We start from the raw sequence: 19,785 nt of genomic DNA on the forward strand, positions 1-19,785 counted from the left end.
CGGCCAGAATTTGGTCCCTTGAGAATTTTGTGCAAAAGGATAATTTATCTTTTAAAGCTCTGAGCCTTTAGGTTAGATTAGATTTCCTGCAGTATGGAAACAGGCCCTTCGGCCCAACAAGTCCACACTTACCCTCCAAAGAGTAACCCACCCAGACCCATTCCCCTACCCTATATTTATCCCTGACTAATACACTTAACACTGTGGGCAATTGAGCATGGCCAATTCACCTGAACCTACACACCTTTGGATTGTGGGAGGAAAACAGAGCACCCAGAGGAAACCTATGCAGACACGGGGAGAATGTGCTACCCCCCCCCCACACAGACAGTCGCCCGAGGTGGTAATCAAACCCTGATCTCTGGCACTATGAGGCTGCAGTGCTAACCACTAAGCCACTGTGCCGTTTTGTCTTTCCTGTTTGTTGAAAAGCTCAAAATATTGAATGTGTTTACCAGCTAAGAACTAAAAAAAAGCTGCAGAATTTTGTTTTTGTGAAGAAGGTTAATGTTTGGAGAACAAAGTTACCTCTTTTACCGGATACAACCTGCTTGATATTCCAAAGGTGCACTCCAGCAAGTCTAACTGAAAACAGGAGTACAGGTTTCCTCTTTTAACAGTAATAGATATGATTTATCCACTCCCCAGCTACCTGCATTAAAAACCATCAATGGCTTGTTACCTTGGCAAATCTTTGACAGAAAATCTCTTTTTGACAACTGACAATTTTATTGCACAACCACTAGGACAAGTATTCTGACCTGAGCTCCATCTGGGAGTTTGATAGGAAGCCAAATACATGCCAAGTCAATAAATGTTCTCTATGGCTTTTATTTAGCCATCTACCCACCCAGTGTACAATCCCTAATAATCAGACAAGAACAGTGTTGCCAAGTGTGCTTTGGAGATTGCCAGGGAACCATGATATTCAACATCATTCCGCTCTACAACTAAAGCTGCAATGTAACCTGTAACCCGTCCCAGCACAAAAACTACTGAAAGTGGGATGTGAGGAAGCTGATTTTAAAATAAACTTGCACAAGTGAATTATTTTTGCAGTTGCATATTTAATCCAAAGGACAGTATTGAGACTTTCCACCAGACAGGTTCACTTGACTCATTTTTATTTTGAAAATAGAACGTGTGGCCTGAAGGTTGGAGTTTGTAGCTGTGAAATGGTTCAAACACTTTAACCCTTTAAAAAGGAGAATATACCACAAAACAAAATGTGCTGTCTTATTACCTACAAAAATAAAGTAACACTAAGGTGAGAGCGGAAAAATTTAAAAGGGACCCAGGGGCAACATTTTCACTCAGAGGTTGGTGCGTGTATGGAATGAGCTGCCATACGAAGTGGTCGAGGCTGGTACAATTGTAACATTGGATGGGTATATGAATAGGAAGGGTTTAGAGGAAAATGGGATTAGATTAGGTTAGGATATCTGTTTGGCACGGATGAATTGGACTGAAGGGTTTGTTTCCATGCTGTACATCTCTATGGCTCTAAGACTCTAACTTTGTTTTCTGGTGGGCTCTGAGAATGGATGGGGCCAGTTACTTGAATATCCTAATCGAAAGTGAGTTACATTACACAGTCAAGGCGATGAATGTACCACTGGGTTTTTTTGACAGGCTAAGACGGAAACAGCCAGTCAGTTATGGCCCAACACAACAGGTTGATCACAGCAAAACTACCACATCTGAAGGTCTATTTGGGGTGGCACAGTGGCTCAGTGGTTAGCACTGCTGCCTCACAGCACCAGGAACTCCGGATCAATTCCAGCCTCAGGTAACTGTCTGTGTGGAGTTTGCACATTCTCCCTGTTCTGCGTGGGTTTCCTCCGGGTGCTCGGTTTCCTCCCACAGTCCAAAGATGTGCAGTCAGGTGAATTGGCCATGCTAAATTGCCCATAGTGTTAGGTGCATTAGTCAGAGGGAAATGGGTCTGGGTGGGTTACTCTTTGGAGGGTCAGTGTGGACTTGTTGGGCCAAAGGGCCTGTTTCCACACTGTAGGGAATCTAATCTCAGACCACATCTGACACCATGAACTTCAGTTCAGTTTTTCAAAAAGTACTGAGTTTTAGAGACTATTGCTCGAGTGGCATGTATTTGTGTTGACCCAATAATGTAATAATTTTAACATAAAGGTAAAGAACAACTTGAGCAGATTTATGATCTTTTAGTATTTATAGTTTTTTAAAAAAAGTAAAATCTGAACACTGAAAATAACTGGCTTTTAAAAAAGAATTGTGCTGTCAAAAGTTCTGGTTACTACAGAATTCTGATTACTACAATGCCATATCACACAAAGTATACTGTATTACTAAACACTGAGTGCCGTCAAATGTCAATACTTTGTTTACGATCTGTACTGAATAAGCTTGAGTATAGTTTTATATGTAGAGTGACAGATAGTCAAGGGTACAAAACAGGAAGGTGGATGGCACTATTAAGGGGTTTAAGTGGTACTGTAGGGTTTATGCCATGATTTATGAATGGCACTCAGACTGCGACTGAAAAATATTTGTGAGTATTAAATTCTTGCTCTTTATCATTTTGTTTGTTCAAAATGATCACTACAGATAACTTAGTGCAAGATTGAAGGAGCATGCCACTACTGGAGGTGCAGTCATAGATTCATAGAGTCTTAGAGATGTACAGCATGGAAATAACCTTTCTCAGGAGAACATGAAACATCTCAGGGCTCTAGTCAAAGCAGAGCAGGAGAGTTCTCCATGGTATCTTGGCTATACAATCCCTTAACCAATATCACTAAACATCAAATAATATGGTTCTTATTAAACTGGATTCCTATTTGTGGGCCCTTTTGTACGTGTCTCCTATGTTACAGTAATGATTACACTTCGAGTATTTAAATTAATGTGGAAGGGCTTTGTGAGACCCGTTGTTGTAAAAGGCCGTGCTAACTGCACACGTTTCTTCCAGGGAAACCATCTTTGGGTGAACATGGGCAGATCTTGTGTACATGTGGCAGGACTGAATTCAGATTTGCTTCTGGGCCACGTTTGGTGCAATTCTGCCCACCTCCCATTAAAACTTGCTGAAAAGACGGTGGTTTTTTTGGCACTGTATTTCTCAAAGCTACTTCTTGCACTGATGCCTTCACCCACCCACATAACAAGTGTAAACTTCTCAATAACCTTTGCCTAATTCCACATGGTGAACAGCAGGTGAAAGTGGGAAATGAGATTGTGAATCCTTAAGACCACATTTCTGGTGTGTGGTTCTTCAGACTTCTGGTTGGGTCAAATATGGAGAGTTAAATTTAACTTGACGGCAGAACACTTTTCAATCTATTCCCATTGTTCTGGCACCTGCAAAATCACTGGTAATAAATATTGGTAAGGTCACATTGTTACAATAAGTAGACATTGCTGGACAATAAAAGACAAAAGGGCATACACATTTCCTTCTGACATTGGGCACTGCCTACACATAGGCATTGAACTGCTGGATTGTCAGCCTTATGGTAAAATCAGACTGTTCCATTCCAATTTGGTACAATAGACTCTTGTGTTTGCAGTCTAGAGTACTCATGGAAGATGCATTCACTGTTCTTGAGGCCTGTGTTATGGGGAAGCCTGCACTACAGATTTATATCTATTAGCACATCCAGCTCCCTGGCACTGTTGTGCTTGGTAATTCATTCCAGCTGAGTTCAAGTTCTCTTGGGTAAGATGCTGAAAGGGCTTGAGAAAGTTTGCAGCAATAAACACCAATGCCTTCTCAAGATGAAGTAAGGTAAGGGGTTTTGTGGAAGGAATAAACCTATTAAATAAAGATAATAAAACTAATCGAAACCTAGAAGTACCTTGAAGGTCGTAACAAATCTTTGTGACTGATTGGATTTTACAAGAAATGCTGATAGGAAGACTCACTGTTCAAAGCTCTTTTTTTTCCCTTTTTTCTCAATGACACATACAATTTCAGGTCAATTTCACAGATTTAATATCAACCAACTAGTGATCTTTTACATGTTCTGGCTCATTTAGAAGTGCAATTGCAACAGATGAGTTACTGCAGTAGAATTTAAATAACATTCTCCGAGATTACTTCTGTTTCAGATCAATCCAGGGTGCTTGGGCAAGTTTCTGCAAAATTAACTCTGAGAATGCCTTATGTGAAATTTGACACAACTTCAGAAAACGGAAGCGTGGGTATAGCATAATGTTACACGGAATGAGTTGGGAAACCTGACTGGAGAAGAGGATCTGTTTGTGGTGTGTTTGAGAGACATGAAATAGCTGAGAAATGCTGATAAATGAAGCATTCTGCGGAGACTCAACTAATCCGGTTCAATTTCCATTTTTCTTATTTAATTAGGGGGTTAAGCGCGAGAGATGGCACCTAACATGTTGCTCCCACAAAGCAGATAGCCCACTGTATCACTCACCAATCATCTCAATAAGACTGGACACGCAAGTGAAACAAATATCTTACCCTATAACTGGCCTCAGTACTGCCAGCCAATCTAAAACCAGCAGCTCCTGGGTCTCAAAGTTCAAGCCAATTCCGCAAAATTCCGAGACCAATGGTGAGATGCTAAGTTTTTTTCTTCTTCAGGGCAGGGGCCGTGAGGAGTAAGGGTGTTCGAAGGCAAGATCAGGAGGTTGAATTTTAGGGGCTACCCTCTAGATCCCAACCTCACTCACCTCTGAAGTTTCCATGGTCAGCCATTTGGGAAACCTGGCACCTTTTTCACTCACTGGGATGGCAGGTGATCATTGAGCTGGCGAGTTAAGTTCTCATGTAGCTACTAATTGATCACTTAAGGGCCTTAATTGTTGATTAGTCAAGGAAGTCTCTTGCTTAGCATGTAATTTTCAGAGATGGAGAGGAAGTTGTGAGTTTTTCCCCAAAGCCAACTTGCCCAACTATTTCCTCTCAAAGCTACCCCTGTCTTAACATCCAGGGAAGGGGATAATCATGCCCAGAATACATAGTTACAGACAATTCCATCCAGAAATGCTTTTATGTAGACTGGTTGACCTCCTGACTCTACTTGTTCTCTGTAATTCCTACATTACAACAGTGACTACACTGTTTAAAACCATTGTGAAAATTGGCAGTAGAGCTTTTCACGTCCAGAGATCATGAAAGTTCTTTCAATATTTAACTTTCTATTTCTTTCTTTGGTCTGATTTCAAATATAGTTTGGCACTGCGACTCGGGCATGCTGCTCCAACTTGGGAATTGGTTACTTCCTCAGTTTTACAGACATCATTGTGTACAGAATGAAAAGAAGGTACACTATCCAGTTCACAGAGCCAACGTCCACTTCTGTGAGATGAAGATGGTTCTATAAGAACGCAACATTGTGATATGAGTGTACAGGCATCTATTATGTTCAGACATGGTCACACTGGTTTACAGCACTGAACTGTAATTGTTTCATGATGCCCATCAGTCTTGCAAGACCCAATGATGCATTCAACTCAATTGCCTGCAAAAAAATCAATTCTATTTTGAAACAAGGTGATGCTCCTCATTCCCTTCTTAATGCCAGTGCAGTGATACGTGGGTCATCTGACACTGATGGATAATAAAATGTACAGACTGGGTAGTCTCTCAGTATAGCTTCTCTGAATAAAACATCTCCCTCCAGCAGGGTTAAAATGACTCACCACTTTTACTTAAAGATATCTACTTGACTAAAGCATTTCAATCGTTAAATATTTTGGAAAGCCGCATCCTTTCATTTGATCAAAAGCAGAATCACAAAACACAGTCAGAGGATCTAATTCATTAACATTTTCCTTCAGATATTATCAGCTATTTGGAAAGTGTTGAGTGTTATTCTAGAATGATCCCATATGTATATCCTGGTGTACAAATGAATGACCACACAGGTTGTGAAGCACCAGGATATGATCCCATGGTATAGATTTTGGACCGTAAGAGAATTATCCTGCAGTTGGTTATGAGGTACAGAGATAAAGTCCCACAGATACTCCTGGGTGATCCCAGAGATAGGTCAGCATAATGACACCAGAATAGGCCTTAGGACACAGACATAAGATCCTCAAGGTGTCTATGGCGGTACAGGGGTAGGACCCTACAGGTAAAGTTCTGTCATATAGGGATGTGCTCCCCACTCTTGGTAATTGGGTTTGATTCCGTGGGTCACTACTGAGCTCGAGGTGTATAACCTCTCATGTGTAGGTGCTGAGATATAGCGGTTTGATGACAGAAGTTAGCACTTGGGTATGGAAGTATTATCCATAGTTTGATCCTAGAGCACAGTGGTATGATTCATTTGAGAGTGGTGACAGCAGTTGCTAGGTCGAAGGGGGTCTTAAATAATCCTGGTTCTGGACCCTGATGACTGAAAACTTTGGCACTTCTGGTTGAATAGAGAGACCAGGGCACAACCAAAGTCCCAGTCACAACACTTATGGGTGTGAGCTGACTCAGGAGTAAAGGGAGGCTGTGGGGAGGCTTTGAGAGATTTCATGAATAAGGACATCTGGCATTGGCAACTGCTAACACAGGAGGCAAGACTATGATCTGTGAGGTAAAAGTGGTGGTGGTGGGAGGATGTGGGCAGGGGTTGTTAGTGTTGTGAACAAGTTGCTGGGACTTTAGTTGTGGATGCATATAGCACTGCATTTGGTCCTCCGGTGAACCAGTGGCCTGGGTATGTGTCCTTCTGTGTGTGTGTGTGTGTGTGTGTGTGTGTGTGTGTTTGTTCATGTTCATTTTATGGCCCCTGTGCTGAATGAAGACCCTTTCCTCAGCCTTGCAACTTCCCTTCCCATTACCTGCCCAATCTCCTCACTTGGTCCTGTCAGACCGTACCTTTGCCCAGGCTCCGTCACAGGACACTGTTCTCGGCGACTGTTGTGGATGTAGCAGTGTTGAGATTTGCTGAGGGTACAGGGGTGAGGGATATAGCTGGCATTGTGGAGAGATGGGGGTTTGTGGGCAAAAACAGGGACAGTGGGATGAAATGTTTGAGGGGGTGGGGGCAATGGTTAGAGAGTTGGGGAGATGATTGACAGTTTGGCAGACACGATGGGTGAGGAGTGGGAACCAAGAGAATGATAACATCGTTCCTGATGAAGGGCTCTGGCCTGAAACATCAATTTTCCTGCTCCTCGGATGCTGCCTGACCTGCTGTGCTTTTCCAACAACACACTCTCAACCAAGAGGTGATACTTCAGTGTACGTTGCAACCCATAGAGTAAAATAGCAAAAGAGTTATGGTGATCCTTAATAACAGACTGCATGCACCTCAGACTTGGAGGTTGAATCCAATTGGGGGCAGAATACTTTAAAAGGAATTTCAAGACTTTGAAGAATGTGGAAGGGGTTTATTAGGATAGATCCAAGCTCTAGTTATATGAAAAGGCAATAAAATCTAGCATTGTCCTCCTCAGAGCATGGACTGTCGAATAGAGATTTAATACAGGCATTGAAAATCATGAGTAGCTTTGATAGAGTAGATTGGATAAAATTGTTTCCAGTGAGAGGGCGTTCAGTAACCAGAGGCACAGATTTGCAATAATTGGCAAAAAAGCCAGAGATGAGGGGAAGTTTTTTTCACACAGAATGTTGTTACGATCCAAAATGAAATGCTTGGAAGGGCGGTGGAAGCAGATTCACTGGTAACTTTAAATTGAGATCTGTACATTAAGGGAAAATATGAAAACACTAAGGGGAGGGGCACTAATGGATAGATCTTTCAAAGCGACCTTTGGTTTGTGAGTCAAATAATCTTCCAAGATGTATCATTCTATGATAAGCAATTGACCATTTTAAGTGTCAACTTTTGAAAATGGTGATGACTGTATGTCAGAGTGCTCAGCAGCCAGGTAACCAAACCACAGTGAGGCTTACCTGAACGATTATTGGGGGACATCCTGACTGGTGATATGGAGGGAGTACGTGAGGAGGAGTAGGGCCTCTGTCTGTCCCGTTCTATTGTGGAAGCTGAGGCCACAAAGTGATATTGAGACCATCCGTCCTGCAAAAGAAAACAATATCAGTGCATTAAATATTATTAGTATGATGGTATAAATGTAGGTAGGGGCAAAGGGTACCCCACGAGCATTCCCAGCAGGTAAGAGGTTATCCGTTAATACAACCAAATAAGATAAAAAGAAAAACGTTTAAAAAGGGGGGAATGCCAGCCAGCATGAAGATTTCAAAATCACACGTGATTATCCGAATATCAAATCTAGCTTCAGTTTTATTATTCAACCTCACAACATGGGAAACCCATTTCAATCGCAGATATGAGTGGCAAAATCATCATGTTAAATGAGTGCCATTTTGGGTGGAATTGTGAAGTCATATTGATTACTAAATGAAGGACTGAAGAAATACGAAAGGAGGAAGTAATCATCATGAGAAGATTTAAAGAGCATAAGACCCAGGACTAGGAGTAAGCTGTTCGGCCCCTCGGACCTGCTGTGTCGTTCACTACGATCATGACTGTTCTGATGCTCATTGCTTCCACCTTCCTGCCCCTATAAGGTCCTAATGCTCAGAGGTGCTCACACAAAAAGATAATGAGAGAAATGCTGAATCTTTTTCAACATGCAAGGAACAACAATCAGTAAGAATGGTAAAGTTCCCAGGCAGAGATCAGATCAAAAACTCAAAGCAATATTTTGATTTGATTTGATTTAATTTGATTTATTAGTATGATATGTACCGAGGCACAGTGGAAAGTGTTGTCTTATGTGCTTTACAGGCAGATCATATTGCAGATGTTCATCAGGGTAACAGAACAGAGTGCAGGATATAATATTACAGCTGCAGAGAAAGTACGGTGAGATATCAACATTTACATTAAAGTCCATTCAAAAATCTGATAACAGCGGGGAAGAAGCTGGTCTTTAATATGTTTATAAATATCAACTATCTGGGAGTTATTACAAGACAGAAAGCTAATTAAAGGGTTCAAACAAGTTTCTCAAACAATGTTGGTTATCAGAGAATGATTACAAAGCGCTATTGTAATGATTCAGGTGAATTCCTCAATCATGACATCAAAATATTTATAGCAATCACTTGAAGACTGTGAGGAGCTGATTCTTGATATTATCCCTGAATAACTGTAAAAGGTATCCCTCCTGGTTTTGGACTCCCCCAACAGAGGACATCGTTTCTCTCAGCTGCTTTATCGATCCCTTTAATCATCTTATATACATCACTCAGCTCATTCCTTAATCTGCGGTAGTCAAGGAAATACAAACCCAGTCCATGTCACAACCCGAGCTGGGGCGGGAGGGTTAAGACAGCTGATGAATTTGCTACTCCTCCTCTTCAACAAGTAGCCAAGATTTCTAAATTAATGTGTTCCACTTATTACAGATCACTTGAGACAAAGGACAAATCTACATTTGGGTCAGCATGATGATAAGAATTTAATGGACCGTCAGTGGTCTGGGATTAGGATGGAGTTGAAAGTCATCGGTTTTCTGTTCAGTACCACCATACTGTTCTTGTATGGTTCAGTGTCAAAAGATAACTTAAAACTGTACAGGATAAACACCAGCATTAATGAAACTCAAGTTCTGTTGCTCTTAACACTGTAAGCTTATTGAATCCACTTGATCCTGGCTAAAACCTTAGAACACCATCCTAATTCATCAGTTACATGAGGTTAAATTAAATTTGTATTTAATATCAGTGAGGTCAGATTTTCCACCTTCCTGATCTTTTCCTTTGCCTCTCTGAATGGTGTTTGCAATTTCCTGAGACAATCTGACATTCAACTTTATCAATCACAACCGAGTCGCATGCCTTTCCAAATTGACAGACTTGTGCCAAAATGGTAGCTTCTTTATTTCTCCATACAGTGTTACAAAAAGGTCAACCATCAATTTACGTGAAATCAGAAGGGCACAAAAGGCCAGCTAGTCTCTAAAGGTAAAAGGCTAATATCCTACTGAAACTTTACTGGCAATTGGTTTTGATAAATGTTGATGTTTCTTTACCAAATGCCAACTGAGAGCTTTCATGCTCTATTTTGGATCGTCCCCATTTACTTCTATATTCTTGATTTTATGTTGTACCTTAATACTCCACCTGTTAACCACAGTTCTCACCTTTTGAGTCAAAAATGTCAGAGATGGGGAGGAGCAGGAGGGGAAGGAGGTACTGGGAGTATGATGAGGGCAAAGCCATGATTGGGAAAGCAGGGGACAGAAGGCTAATGTACAGGGTTTAGTGCTGTGAGCATGAGGTCTGTGATCAAGAGATTTGGGGAAAGGACCTCTGGGGCTAGAGTTCTGTGCTGAAGTAAGGAATCTGCAGTTTATGACTGGAATTTCACAGAATACTTCCTTGAGCAGTCTGTGCGGAGGACATCAGCTCTTTTGGCCCAGGAGATTTAAAGAGCCATGGAGCCTGGGGAAACAGAGCCTCTGTTCACCATGTGGCCTGGGGAAACAGAACCTCTGTTCACCATGTAGCCTGGGGAAAGATAGTCTTTGTTCACCATGTAGCCTGGGGAAAGATAGTCTCTGTTCACCATGTAGCCTGGGGAAAGATAGTCTCTGTTCACCATGTAGCCTGGGGAAACAGAACCTCTGTTCACCATGTAGCCTGGGGAAAGATAGTCTCTGTTCACCATGGAGCCTGGGGAAAGATAGTCTTTGTTCACCATGTAGCCTGGGGAAAGATAGTCTTTGTTCACCATGTAGCCTGGGGAAAGATAGTCTTTGTTCACCATGTAGCCTGGGGAAAGATAGTCTTTGTTCACCATGTAGCCTGGGGAAAGATAGTCTTTGTTCACCATGTAGCCTGGGGAAAGATAGTCTTTGTTCACCATGTAGCCTGGGGAAAGATAGTCTTTGTTCACCATGTAGCCTGGGGAAAGATAGTCTTTGTTCACCATGGAGCCTGGGGAAAGATAGTCTTTGTTCACCATGTAGCCTGGGGAAAGATAGTCTTTGTTCACCATGTAGCCTGGGGAAAGATAGTCTTTGTTCACCATGTAGCCTGGGGAAAGATAGTCTCTGTTCACCATGTAGCCTGGGGAAAGATAGTCTCTGTTCACCATGGAGCCTGGGGAAAGATAGTCTTTGTTCACCATGTAGCCTGGGAAAAGATAGTCTTTGTTCACCATGTAGCCTGGGGAAAGATAGTCTTTGTTCACCATGTAGCCTGGGGAAAGATAGTCTTTGTTCACCATGTAGCCTGGGGAAAGATAGTCTCTGTTCACCATGTAGCCTGGGGAAAGATAGTCTCTGTTCACCATGTAGCCTGGGGAAAGATAGTCTCTGTTCACCATGTAGCCTGGGGAAAGATAGTCTTTGTTCACCATGTAGCCTGGGGAAAGATAGTCTTTGTTCACCATGTAGCCTGGGGAAAGATAGTCTCTGTTCACCATGTAGCCTGGGGAAAGATAGTCTCTGTTCACCATGTAGCCTGGGGAAAGATAGTCTTTGTTCACCATGTAGCCTGGGGAAAGATAGCCTCTGTTCACCATGTAGCCTGGGGAAAGATAGTCTTTGTTCACCATGTAGCCTGGGGAAAGATAGTCTCTGTTCACCATGTAGCCTGGGGAAAGATAGTCTTTGTTCACCATGTAGCCTGGGGAAAGATAGTCTTTGTTCACCATGTAGCCTGGGGAAAGATAGTCTCTGTTCACCATGTAGCCTGGGGAAAGATAGTCTCTGTTCACCATGTAGCCTGGGGAAAGATAGCCTCTGTTCACCATGTAGCCTGGGGAAAGATAGTCTTTGTTCACCATGTAGCCTGGGGAAACACAGGCCCTGTTCAGTTACTGGGATTACAGCTGGTCCTTGCCTTCACTTGCTATTAAATTTAGGCCATGGTGTCAATTGATTCCTTCAGACCATGACATTACCAACTTTGATATATTAATTAGTCCCTCACTCGTCTTTAGCAGGAGCCTTGACGTGGCCTAAATTTGACACTTTAAATTTGAAAAGGCATGAATGGGGGTTCAACTGCTTTTCTAAGACCATTTTTGGTCGGTCAAAATCAAGGCCAACATCCTGGTGCTTTAGTAGAAAGTACATTATAGGAAAGAAAGTTATCCGCCTTTGATTGCTGCAGTTGGATGAAAAGGCTTCAAGAGACTTGGATTGAAACAAGCTGTATTGCTATTCCCATGAGAAAGAGCACTTCCCAAAATGTCAACGTCAACCACGTGGAAGGACAAGGAGAGAAGATACATGTTGTAGATTGGTCTGAAGGGTTAATGCAGAGAAGTGCCATAAGCAACACTCACTACAATGATCCCATGTGAATGTGTGGACAGAACAGAATCTGAAAGGAGTGAGACCTAACATCAGATCCACCTCAAGGTTTCTGTAACAGTGTCTATCACATCATTGTGTTCCGCAAATGGTTGTAAGTGTGCAGTAAACTACGTTTTATGAACTACAAGATACGCTGTAAATGTGCCAACAATCTAGTTTTCCTCAATCATACCAGACCGTGTAGTTTCCTTAAAGAGGATAGTAGCAGCAACGTTTACCAGGTCAGCAGCTCATACAGATAGTAAGCCAGTGTGCTCATGTGTAACCACCATCACCTCCAGGTTCGGCACAAAGTCCCTTCCCATTCATACTTGCTTATGTGCTACTATTCTTTCACTGTCGCTGGATCAAAGTGCTGGAAACCAACATAACAATACATGTGGGAGCATCATCACAGTAAGGACTGCAGCAGTTCAAGAAGGCTGCTTACCATAACTTTTCAACGGCAACTAAGAACAGTCAATAAGTACCATAACGTCCATATTGAGAATGTCGTGCTGGAAAATCACAGCAGGTCAGGCAGCATTTGAGGAGCAGGAGAATCAACGTTTCGGGCATACGCCTTTCATCACGGATGAATCCTGATGAAGGGCTTATGCCCGAAACGTCAATTCTTCCTGCTCCTCGGATGCTGCCTGACCTGCTGTGCTTTTTCAGCACCACACTCTCGACTCAGATCTCCAACATCTGCAGTCCTCATTTTCTCCTCCTACATAACGTTCGTATCCCAAGAATGAGAGAAGGAAACACTGACTGACAACTAGCTGTGTAGATATCAGTCTAGTGCATCTGCATGCTTGATGTTATACCTACTGTGATGGTTCTATTGGTTTGTATGGAACATTTCCTTGATTTATTTAGTTCCACTTCAATTTTTATGATTAAAACCAGGTGTCTGAGGTTTCAAATTAGATTTCATGAGGGGAGGGGATTCTGATATTTTGACAACCAATGGACGAACAGTTGTGTAGAACTTTCTCCTAGACTGGCAGTCCTGCTGAACCCATTGAGATTGAATGCTGGTAGACTAAAACTCAGGCATAAGTAAAGGCATAGACATCAGTACATCTTTATTATTATTAATTTGAAAATTAATTTTTGTCAGCAGTTTTAGCAAAGAGCTTCTGTCAATTCAGAGAATTTATTACACAGTGACAATTTTGAGATTAATAAGACTGTTTTGTTTTGGGACTGTGTCTTGAAATTTAAGGTCAATGGAAAGATGTCATGTGACCTGTTCTGCAGTCTGACAGTAAGCCTGGGTGGTTTGATTGTTAGAGATCAAAGGAGGGTTTACATTGTTTTCCTGTGAAGAAGGTGCTTGGGGCAATGGAATCAGCATGTATCTGAACAGTGGAAATGTAGACTCCCAAAATAGTGTTCTGAACGTTGGGTGTTAAATAATTGTGCTTTAAAATGTCCAATTAGTTCAAGATGAAAGAGTTGGGCTCTTAAGGATAGTTAATTAGCATGGCTACCCAGATTTAAGATCTAGTGTGATTCACATTGCCAGGGGGAAGGATACAAAGCAAACCATCATAAAGATCGGATTTCATGCTCTCCTAGAGTATTACAAGGTACCATAGACAGTGTCACGGGTATGACTGGACCTGGGAAAAGGGGAAGCAACCAGAGGCCAAAGCAAGCTTTTATGTTGCACCTTGAAAAAAACTGTGTGGGAGCTCATACCTTGATTGAAAAGATGAAGTTGATGGGGAATTAAAACAAAGTTGGAACAGTCATCCAGCTTGGGCAACAGGAAGTACCTCTGGGAAAGGAAAATCTCATTGTGAAAGACAGTTCGAGGGAAGAAATGAACATAAACAAACCCTTGGGAGCTAAGAACCACTTTGGGAAAATTCTGGAACAGTGAATCCTACTGCAAGCATAGTGTAATATAACCCGTGAAGTGTATTTCTTTTTGGTTGAGCTAAAAATAAGGGGTAGTATTTCACTTTGCAGCTTAAAACATAAATTGCCTGTAAAATAGTGTTGAATTAATAGTGTTTTAGTTACTTGTTCAACCAAGTGTCTAAAATTGCCGCAAGTAGCTGGCAATTCAAACGATGGCATGGTGGCTCAGTACTTAGCAGGGCTGCCTCAGAATGCCAGGGACCCAGGTCGATTCCAGCCTCAGGCGACTGTCTGAGTGGAGTTTGCACATTCTCCCTGTGTCTGGTTAGGTTTCTCTGGGTTCTCCAGCTTCCTCCCACAATCCAAAGATGCGTCGGTTAGGTGAATTGGCCATGCTAAATTAACCATAGTTTCTAGAGAGGGATATATAGGCCAGGTAGATTAGAGTTGAGATTGTGGTGCTGGAAAAGCGCAGCATGTCAGGCAGCATCCAAGGAACAGGAGAATAGACATTTTGGGCAAAAGCCCTTCATCAGAAATCAGCCCTTCATCATTAGGCTAGGTGAATTACCCATGGGAAATGTAGGGTTACCAATATAGGGTGGGGGGGGGGTCTGGGTAGGGATGCTCTTTGGAAGGTTAGTGTAGACTCGATGGGCCAAATGGCTCGCTTCCACACTGTAGGGATTCAATGATGAATTCAAATTTTTCCTTCAAAGTTGTCTGAATCAATGGGAATTGTGACAATTCTAAAAGAGTTTGAATTTGAACTCCAATATCTGCCATCAGTGGTACAGCTCTCAGCTCTGAGGCAGTAGGTCATAGGGTGAAGTTCCACTCTTGGCAATTGAACACCAATCTAGGTTGACACTCCATTAGTACTGAGGAACTGCCACACTTTTGGATGAAACATTAAACCAAAGACCCATCTCCTCTTTTAGGTGGATGTGAGGCATCCCATGAAAGGGAGTTATCTGATATTTATTCTTCAATGAACATAACTAAAACAAAGTATCTGGCAATTATCACAAGACTCTTTGTTCTGCACTATTTGACACTGCATTTCTTACATTACTGCATTTCAAGGCACTTAATTGGTCTTAACATCCTCTGAGATGTCCTGAGGTACTGAAAAACATTATGCAAATACAAGTCATTCACTTCTTTACAAGTACAGTGCCACATTTGGAAGGTTGCTTTAACTTTAGGAATTAGTCTAAAATGGGCAATGCTTCAATAAATTCAATACATTGTACAATGACTGACTGAAATGATGCCATCTCTATTACACAATAGCAGTCACAATTATCTCCATTTTATGTTGACATTCATTGTCCTGTCTGTAGGGTGTCAGTGCTCATTCCTTACAGGCCTTTGGCACTGACATCACAGAAATATTTGAGGAGCCTGAAGGAATTAAAATTTCACTTATGAAGTATTGTCACGGGTAGACTCCTGGTTTTGAAGAGAATGATTTCAAGAAAGGGAACGGACTATACCAATTGTTTGAGTATGTTTACTGCATTCCACTAAACTAGAATTTACAGGAAATCATTACCACTTAACATTAAGACTCTTAATGCTACTCTGAACATGGGCTCTTCAAAGCAAACAGAAATTAGTTGACCATTTATTTCACAAGTTAATTTTTTTTTCTAGATCTCATTGCCCTGATAAATTACAACCTGAATTACTCAGTTTTACCTGCAGGTGGCAGAAAGGATCTTTACAGCTCAACTTTTAAATCATTAGATGTTTAGGTTAGATTCCCTACAGTGTGGAAACAGGCTCTTCAGCCCAACCAGTCCACATCGACCCTCCAAACAGTAACCCACCAAGACCCATTTCCCTCTGACTAATTGACATAACACTATGGGGCAATTTAGCATGGCCAATTCACCTTATCTGCATACCTTTGGGCTGTGGGAGGAAACCCACACAGATATAGGGAGAATATGCAAACTCCATACAGACAGCTACCCAAGGCTGGAATCAAACCTGGGACCCTGGTGCTGTGAGGCAGCAGTGCTAACCACTGAGCCAATATGCTTGAGAGGACTCTATGTGTTATTGCATAGCACACATAACAATACCTTGCTGGACACTGGACACCAATTGTTCAAGATGCAATATTGTAGTGAATATTGTGATCATTTAAAAAGTAATCCAGTAAAAATAATTGGAAGGACAACAACTGGGAAGTTCTATTCAAAGTAAACATGGCTCATTTCCCTGTTCTTTCCCCTCCTTGACCTAAGGTTATAGCAGTAAAATTGTGTCTCTTTCATTTTCTTCATATTTGTTTAATCATTATGAATAGAATTAGAACTGGGGAATAATGGCAGGCAGGTCATGTAACAAGACCACCAGGAATACATCTAACCAGAGACAGCAATGCCTGATGCTACATGTATTGTATCATAGAATCTCTACAGCGTGGAAGCAGGTCATTCAGCCCATTTAGTCCACACCGACCCCCTCCCACAAAGAGCACCCAAAACAGACACACCCCCTACACTTTAGCTCTGCATTTCTGATGGCCAATCCACCTAGTCTGCACGTCCCTGTGCATTATGGGCAATTTCCCTAACCTGCAGATCTTTGGACTGTGGGAGGAAATGGAGCACTCAGAGGAAACCCACACAGACACGGGGAGAATGTGCAAACTCTACACAGAGAGTCACCCGAGGCTGGAATCAAACCCGGGTCCGTGGCGCTGTGAGTCAGCAGTGCGAACTACTGAGTCACTGTGACAGCCTCCTATTGGCAACCGGTAATATTGGGTGTCAGTCAGTAGTCACGTCAGTCAAAATGAAAGCCTGATCTGGTAACTGGATTTGGAATAGCACAGTACTCTGTTGCAACCATCTCCCTCTCTTTGATTGAATCAGACAGCCTATTCGGTTTATAGTGGCAGAGAAAAACTACCAGTGACTTTTCATGAGAAGAGTTCTTATCTTGAACCAGATAAATTTTGTCACATAGTCAACAAGCATGTACAAGTTACATCAGTAAATTATGCATTGTTACTAAAACTGAGATAGTAGGTTCTTACTCGAGATTCTCGGCTGTTCTGCCTCTCTCTACCCAAGACCTACGACATGTTCAGCTTAATTTAGACTCCAACATTAACTCTCCATTAAGGATTACCTTAGAATCATAGAGATCTCCAGCACAGAAAAAAGCCCTTTGGCCCATCAAATTCACATTTTACCTTATCTCACAAGATTGAATCCACAGTCGGAAAATGTCCCAAGGTGTTTCACAGGAATATTACAAATCAAACACAAGCACTAAGAGGAAGGAAGACAAAAAGATTGGTCAAAGGAACAGGTTTAAAAGAGCATCTTTGAGGAGGAGACAAAGGTGAAGAGGTTTCAGGAAGAGAATGCTTAGGGTCTTGGCAGCCAAAGAACAAGCCAATTGGAAAGGTAGATGAAAAACAGGGATAATCAAGTGGTTCTATGTCATCTCCATAGTAACCTCCTGCAGCCTCAACTTCTCTACTTCCCTCAGGAAGTTATGAGCTTTCTTTTTGGCATGGGGCATTACATCATTATTCACAACATGAGATTTTATTTTGAACACAATTAGCCAAAGAATTTTCCACTGCACCTGCACAAAGAGCACTTAAGGTCTGAACATGCACCTCAGAGAGTCAGTGCAACTTACCTCCCCACCTGCCTTTTCAGACAAACAGTTAAAGAGCAACAATCCAAATCAAATTACACTGCTCAATGTTAAAAAATCTTCAAGATTCAACTCATGCTGCAATGAAGTCCTTGTACCATGTGTGTTGCTTATCTCCAGAGACTGTGAAGCATAGTGACTCCCTGGGATTCTGCAGCATTGAACAGTACTATTATGGTCCAGGGAGTCCATTCTATACACGTAAAGTAAGAGTAATGTGGGCGGCACAGTGGCACAGTGGGTTAGCCCTGCTGCCTCACAGCGCCAGAGACCCGGGTTCAATTCCTGCCTCAGGTGACTGACTGTGTGGAGTTTGCGCATTCTCCCCGTGTCTGCGTGGGTTTCCTCCGGTTTCCTCCCACAGTCCAAAGATGTGCAGGTCAGGTGTATTGGCCATGCTAAATTGCCCGTAGCCTTAGGTAAGGGGTAGATGTAGGGGTATGGGTGGGTTGCGCTTCGGCGGGGCGGTGTGGACTTGTTGGGCCAAAGGGCCTGTTTCCACACTGTAAGTAATCTAATCTAAAAAAAGTTATTCTATCAGGAACCAGCATTGTCCAATAATGAAGAAATCAAAACAGCTGGAAATCAGAAACAAAACAGAAATCGCTGAAAAAACTCAGCAGGTCTGGCAGCATCCGTGGAGAGAAAGCAGAGTAAATGTTTCAGGTCCAATTCTGAAGAAGAATTATTGCACCCTAAATATTACTCTGCTTTTTCTGCATAGATACTGCCAAGACCTGCAGAGTTTTTAAAGCAATTTCTGTTTTTGTCCCATAATCACTTTTGTTTCATGATTGATTCATTCCCTTATCTAGTCTTTGTATTTCAGCCATGGTTCAGTGGTAGCAGTCTAATATCTGTGTCAGAGGTTGTGAGTACATTTTCTCAGCTGATTCTCCAGTGCAATACTAGGAGAGTACTGCACTGTCAGAGGTGCTGTCTTTCAGATGGATGTTGAACAGAGACCTGATCAAGCAAATATACTTAACGTTTTACACAAACAATTATTACTTGTCTTTAATGATTGTGGTATGGCGACTCTGGGTTGACCTGGTATGTCATATCTCCAGAAGGTCCTGGTGGACATACTGAATAAAATGCAGGGAAAAGGTTACAATGCAAGTTAAAAGCTCATGCACTGGAGATACACTTATAGTAAATCTGCAAAAGAACATGCATATCATGGGGAGAGTTTAAAGTAGGGGCAAGATAGAGGGGACGAGGAGCTTGCAGAAACAGTGAGAAACAAATAAATGTACACCAGATGCAGAAAGACAGTCGGTGTTTCTATACAATGAGAGAAAGTGGATGAAAACCTTGAAGGAGGAAACAGCAGGGAACAAACTTAAAGGCACAAAATGAGAGACAGGCAGGACAAGTATTTCAAAAATGACAGGTTTATTTTTGCCTGCAAGCAGCATTGCTGAAATCAATCAGTGTTCATCCACTTGCCTTTCTCTCAGAAGGTGATCCCAGGTAAGCTGATAGCTTTTGCAGCTTTTACCCTGAGGCACCAAACAAATTGTTCCTATTACCAACAAGGGCATTTCAATTCCCTTTGCTTTTGGTCACGTCAACAATTCAGTGGTGATCGTGCGACCTACAGAGTTGGGCAATCAAGCAAGCATCCTATACAAGGGGAAAAGTGCTTGAGGATTGTTGGATTGGCTGTTACAGAACTTCCAGCTTCTTGCCTTGTTCCAAAGATTGGCATCACTAGAAGTTGCCATCATTCATGTTCATTCATGTGCTCAAAAAGATGCACAGGCAATTGATATATTACTTTTTTTTACTTTCACACTGAAATATAAAGCACTGATTAGTGCTGTAATTCATTAGGAAACAGAATCTTTCAACATTAGGCCATCCCACTCTGTGCCAACTGATTCAACCATTCAGATGATACGTTCCATTCTTCTTCCCTTAACTCACAGAGTCATACAGCACGGAAACAGACCCTTCGACTCAACTAGTCTG

The 19,785-nt window shown here is 42.0% G+C and overlaps 1 protein-coding gene across 15 annotated transcripts in view; it reads right to left on the bottom strand.

Moving 5' to 3' along the window:
- The window catches only part of LOC140464970 (catenin delta-2-like), a 1,239,301-nt gene that overhangs the window by 14,598 nt on the left and 1,204,918 nt on the right, over nucleotides 1-19,785 (bottom strand). For all 15 annotated transcript variants that reach the window (XM_072560655.1, XM_072560657.1, XM_072560654.1 and 12 more), the window contains one exon: nucleotides 7,862-7,988. In XM_072560655.1, coding sequence (XP_072416756.1) covers nucleotides 7,862-7,988 — 127 coding nt within the window. The remainder of the gene's footprint in view (nucleotides 1-7,861; nucleotides 7,989-19,785) is intronic.

The sequence above is a fragment of the Chiloscyllium punctatum genome, chromosome 41 (assembly GCF_047496795.1).
Source record: "Chiloscyllium punctatum isolate Juve2018m chromosome 41, sChiPun1.3, whole genome shotgun sequence".
NCBI lineage: Eukaryota > Metazoa > Chordata > Chondrichthyes > Orectolobiformes > Hemiscylliidae > Chiloscyllium > Chiloscyllium punctatum.